The following is a 5,965-nucleotide window of genomic DNA, read 5'->3' as shown; positions in this document are numbered from 1 at the left end:
CACGTGAAATTTCTTTGTTTCCATGGTCCAGGGCTGCCTATTAAAAAGAAGGGGACAGCTCAGATCCTGGAGAGCAGACCCAGTAGAGAGTCCCCATCCCAGCTCTGGAGCCTCCTCTGCAAGTCTAGCGTCATGAAGGTCCTTGTGGTTGCCCTGTTTGTCCTCCTCTGCACCTCGACCCTCTGTGCAGAAGGTGAGTCTGTCGTCCATCTTCTTTTAATGGGTGCTCCCTGCCCAGAAGTCGGACCACACTGTCCAAGGGCTGTGGCTCAGGACTCCCTGTGAAACTAGAGAACGTGGAAGGGCTTCAAAATAACACAGTTGTTTTCTTCAAGAGGGTCCAAAAGTGGTCTATTGATCTGGGCTGGAGGATAGGAGTTGGAAGGGGTTTTACCCCATTTTTAGAAGACATCATTGAAGTGTAACTTATTGGGTTTTTAGCATAAGCCAGAATCAAGGTCTATTTAGTTTCTGTTGGTCCTGGTAAGACTTAGAATTACCTCAGTGGTCCCCAAGAGTTTAACCCCTTAGATAACTTACAGGACCTGCCTAGTTTTCTCAGCTACTTTATGATTTCATAGATTAGGAAAATAAATTTCAGCCAGGCCATGGTGGGTGCACACCTATAATCCATCTTGGGAGGCTGAGGCAGGAGGATCGAGAATTCAAAGCCAGCTTCAGTAACTTAAGGAGTCCCTAAGAACTCAACAAGATCTTAAAAAGGGCTGAGGATGTGGCTCAGTGATTATTAAACCCCTCTGAGTTCAATCCCTGGTAATTTTCCCAAAGAGAGTTAGGAGGAGGGAATAGACTATTTAGAGAATCTCAGGAGAAGGGAGTAGACTAGAGAATCCAGTTTCCTGTAGAGAAAGATAAAGAACAAAATGAAGAGAGCAAAACCAAAGACTAAAGAAATCAATAAGAAACAAAGAAACACAAAGCCAAATTATTTCTAGTTTTCTTTTCCCCTAAGCCTCAACTCTGCGCAATGCACTCACTCAACTTCTTCCTGACCCTCTGCAGCTTGTCTGTTCTCAGTAACTCCTTATCCCCTCAGATAGGAGCCAGGAGCCGTCCTTCTGCTGCCTTGCCTACATCTCCCGAAAGATCCCCCGCCAACACGTGGCTTCCTATTATGAGACCAGCAGCACATGCTCCTCGAAGGGTATCGTGTAAGTACTAGTCCTCCTGCCCAGCCCCGCCCGGGGTGACACAGGACAGCGAGGGTGGGGGCTGCCTGCAGGAGTGGACCTAGGAACAGAAGGAGCCCACTGGGGGCTAGTGTGCATGCAGGACACAGAGGGGGGCTGCTGGGCTGTTTGTTGACATGGGCTGGGACCTGCAGGGAGACAAGGAAGACCTTCCCAGAAATGCAGGGAAGAAAAGAGAGAAGGAGACAGCAGAAAGAAATTCCATGCATCACTCAGGGAAGACTAGGGGGCCCCTGATATTCGGGGGATTATTTCTTGATATAAAGTACACCAGCCTCAATCTGCAAGTGGGAATATGACCAGGAATGTCCTCACTCAGTCTCTAATACTTCTCCCCTCTCCATAGCTTTGTCACCAAAAGAGGCCGTCAAGTCTGTGCCCATCCCAGTGAAGCCTGGGTCCAGGAATACATCAGGGACTTGGAGTGATCCAGCAAGAAACATTGAGAGGTGTGGGGAGATGGGGATCCAGGGGACTGTCCCTGCAACCCCCGAAGTCTTCTCTCCTATGGGTCCCTTCACCCTCCACTAACCATACTCTGAAGCCTTTCTTAGTTTTTCTTGAGTTAATTAAATCAGATACTGTCAATCATTTGACCTTCTGGATGTTTCCTCTGAGGAATCGTATGGCACCCTCTTTTCCTAGCCCTCTTCCCTGTCACTCATATAGTGGTTGATTTGTACTTAGGGGGATTGTGAAAGATTGTGTCCTTCTCTAAGGCCTTTCTGGACCAAATCCATCCATAGATACTTACTGAGTTTTTGGGAACTCTTTATTGTTAAAAAAAAAAAAAGTCAGAATAATAAAAAATTCTTTTTTTTTTTCTGAAGTAAACCTTGGGCCTCTGTCTATTCTTTTGTTTTTGTCTTCCTGACAAATCATGTTCATTGGCCGGAAGGAATGACGGCACCCAAGTAGGAAAGGAAAGCAAGAGAAAGAGGACAAGTGTCATTCCTGTGACACTCGGCTGTCTGCTGGTGACACGTTCCTCATCAGGCAAAGACAAAGAAAAATATTAAAAACAAATGCAAACCTCCACGTACCAGGGAAATCACCACTTGAAGGCATACCCAAGCCAGGCATTCTGTCAAGCACATTTATGTATTTTCATAACTTAAGGGTCCTTGAGAACAAAGGCTAACCGTTTTTAAGGACTCTTCGGAACCATGACCTAGACTGAGATTTATACACATTGTCTACTCCAGTGACCCTCATTGACACGAAGGAACAGATTCAGAGACTTTAAGAAGCATGTCCAAGACAGATTGCTGTTAACATTGATCAGAACAAGGCCCACATTCACAATCAGCCCCCATGCGCCTCTGTTCCACGAGAAACAGGTTTAGCAGGAATGCACGGTTTCCCAGTCAGAGACAGCCTGCTCCAGGCAAGATGTTACCTCCCGGCACATCACATAATTCAGAGAAAAATCCAAAATCTTTCTACCCAGACTTGATCTCTAATTGCCTTCTCAGCTGACTGCTGAGAAAGCAACAGACTTGAGATGTCAAGTCAGAAAGAGAAATGGAGGGGGCCACCCTGAGCCCTGAAATTTCCCTCCTGGCTATCTCCTTAATCATTTTGCCTTTCTCTAGAGCTTCCAAATCTGAAAAGGCCAGCTGGTCTCTGCCAACCCTGGTGTTGATCAAAGAGGAAACAGAAGTCTGAAGAGTTTCAGTAACTTCCCCTTGGCTATGTGATGAGCAGTGTTGAGATTTTAACCTGGGTATACTTGGGACCTTACTTTTCCTCCTTAATCATGGTCTTCGTGCCCCACAAGAATTAGCCTACCATGTCCTCATGCCTGGAGGACTTTGAGAGATCCGGATACAGTCCATATCCCACACTCTCATCCCTCAGACACATAGCTCTCAAGGTGCTGTTCCACTTGGAATAGATTTAACCTGACATTCTCTGTTCCATGATGTGGCTCCAGCTCACCAGCTCCCTCTCTTGGGTGGGCAATGGCATGACGAGTCATATCCCTCTACCTATTGTCACATCTTCACTTTTCTCTGGCTTATCACACTAAGTGTCAGGGTGCAGGCCAGGCCTCTCTGCTTGCCATCTCATTCATTCCCCTTCCTCCTGTCCAGCCACACTCTGGACCCATCAACAAAGGCACCTGGAGGATGCAATGCTTCTCCTGGAGATGATCTCTGGTGTGGTCGTTTTAGCATAAGAAGCAGCTTTCTGCAGCAAAATCAATCCCATGCAACACGTTAAGTTGCATATACAAATTAAGGAAACCAGAGCAGTAAAATTGCCCAAAATTGGAAAATAAATGAGTAACTTATTCATCAAATTAACTTCAGAACGTTGAGATTTAAATGAGAAATTCACACCTACTTCCCCAATTTTAGGAAGAGTATACACAACTTAGAGGAACTGATATTTTTTATATATAAAGAAATATGCTACGGTTTGTATAAATGTCCCCGAAAGGCTCATGTGCGAAAGGCTTGGTCCCCAACCCATGACACTATTGGGAAGTGGTGGAATCTTCAAGAAATGGGACCTTAGTGGGAAATCTCCAGGTTGTTGGAGGTGAGCCCTGGAAGGGGATAGTAGGGCTCTGTCTCCACAGCCTTTTTCTTTTTTCTTTCCAGTAATAAAAGAAGCAATTTTGCTTTGCCACGTTCTCTTTGTCATGATGTGCTTTTCCACAGCATGATTTTTGCCCCCAAAGCAATAGGGCCAATCAATCAGAAAATGAAACTTCTAAAACCATGAGATAAAATAAACCTTTTCTCTTCATAAGTTGATTATCTCAGATGTTTCTTACAGTGGCAGAAAGTGCATTCACACAACATCCCGAGTAGATTATATTAAATGCTATAATTTCATCTCTAAATTAAATTTAAATTTTCTCTTTCCCATTATCCTTTCTTACTATTATTACAATTGAAAATAAATGTCCACCCAGAGGAGGTCTTGGTAGCATTGAATCCAACAGATCGGCAGAGGGGTTGGGGTTCAAGTAAAGAGTAAACTCCATGCCAATTGCTCCGGTAGGCAGGCAGGTTACAGCTCCACACATCAGAACAGTCAAGTTTACCTCTTCTGTCTTCTTTTTTATTTATTTATTTTTATTATTTTTTATTTATATATGACAGCGGAATGCATTACAATTCTTATTACAAATATAGCACGATTTTTCATATCTCTGTATAAAAAGTATATTCACAACAATTCATGTCCTCATACATGTACTTTGGATAATGATGTCCATCACATTCCACCATCATTTCTAACCCCCTATCCCTTCCCACCCCTCTGCCCTATCTAGAGTTCATCTATTCCTCCCATGCTCCCCCTCCCTACCCCACTATGAATCAGCCTCCTTATATCAGAGAAAATATTTGGCATTTGGTTTTGGGGGGATTGTCCAACTTTACTTAGCATTATCTTCTCCAATCCATTTACCTGCAAATACCTTCTTGCTATTTATTTCTTTATGTCCAAAGACTTGTTCGCAAATATTCTTACCAGCTTTATTCAAAATAGCCCCAAACTTTATTCAAATACAACCCAAATGCCTACCAAGTGGTGGATGGATAAACAACCCTGTGCAGTTGGTTCTGCTTTAACATGAGACATGTAATTCTAAAATATCACTATGGCATGCAAAATCATTCATGAAACTCACAGGGATTAGGGAGAAGATAAAGATGGGGCACAGCACTCAATTACTTCATCAGTGATACATTTGAAAAATAAAGCCCTAATAAAAACAGTATCACTGTTTTTAACACATGTTAAAATGGTTACCGTAAAGAGGGGTTGCAGTTTTCAATTATTATAAAGTGGTAGAAGGAAAGTTGTTTGAACTCACAAGGATGTAACTCTAGTCGTCGATGTAGGTGTGGCTTATGACATGCAACAACCTGAGGTGGCTGGCAGGGCTTTTTAAGGGAGGGAAATTTTGTGAATTCTTACGTGGTTTGTTCATACTGCAAATGGAAAAGATTGTATTATACTCTAGTTTTTTTCTTATACATCAATCCTACCAGTATAAATAAACCTACATTTTCTAAATAAGCATTATAGCAGAACTAACTATACATCTGTCATGTTTTGGATATTAGGGGAGTCCTCCAAATCTCCAGTGTTAATACAGGAATATCCAGAGGTGAAATGATCAGATCAGAAGGGGGATATAAACTAATCAGTACATCCTAGTTTGAATGAATTAACTTGGGGGTGGATAACTGTAGGGAGGCGGGGCATGGTAGAGGAGATGGGTCATGGGGAGAGCCCTGGAAGGACATGTCTTCTCTGTGGCCTTCACCCCATCTCTTGATCAGCTTCCTGGCAGCCATGAGCTAAGTAGCTTCTCTCTGCCACATCCTTCTGCCATCATGTTCTGTCTCATCTAGGGTCCATAGTGATGAGGTCAGCTAACCATGGATGAAACTATGAAACCATGAGCCAAAATAAACTTCTCCCTCTCTAAGTTGTTTTGTTTTGTTTTGTTTTTGTGGTGGTGCTGGGGATTGAACCCAGGGCCTTGTGATGCAAGGCAAGCACTCTGCAACTGAACTAATCCCCAGCCCTCTAAGTTGTTGGTATCAGGTATTTTGGTCACAGTGATACAACATCCATACAATGGAATACTATTCAGCAGCAAAAAAAAACACTCAACTATAGATATGCACAACATGGGTAAATCTCAAAAGTATGATGATGATGAACAAATGAACCGACTACAAAAGTTACACAATGTATTGTTTCACGTCAACAATATTATGGAA

At 43.1% G+C, this 5,965-nt stretch overlaps 1 protein-coding gene across 1 annotated transcript; it reads left to right on the top strand.

The window, feature by feature from the left end:
- LOC144255900 (C-C motif chemokine 3-like) lies at positions 1-1,998 on the top strand. The gene is made up of 3 exons (XM_077800973.1): positions 1-193; positions 1,058-1,172; positions 1,558-1,998. Exons 1-3 carry the CDS (start codon positions 133-135, stop codon positions 1,637-1,639), a joined length of 258 nt encoding a protein of 85 aa, XP_077657099.1. The 5' UTR covers positions 1-132; the 3' UTR covers positions 1,640-1,998.
- Positions 1,999-5,965: the final 3,967 nt, after the last annotated feature.

This window comes from Urocitellus parryii, chromosome 7 (genome assembly GCF_045843805.1).
Source record: "Urocitellus parryii isolate mUroPar1 chromosome 7, mUroPar1.hap1, whole genome shotgun sequence".
Classification (NCBI taxonomy): Eukaryota; Metazoa; Chordata; class Mammalia; order Rodentia; family Sciuridae; genus Urocitellus; species Urocitellus parryii.
Note: the sequence above shows the minus strand (reverse complement) of the source record. Positions and strands in the feature narration are given on the sequence as shown.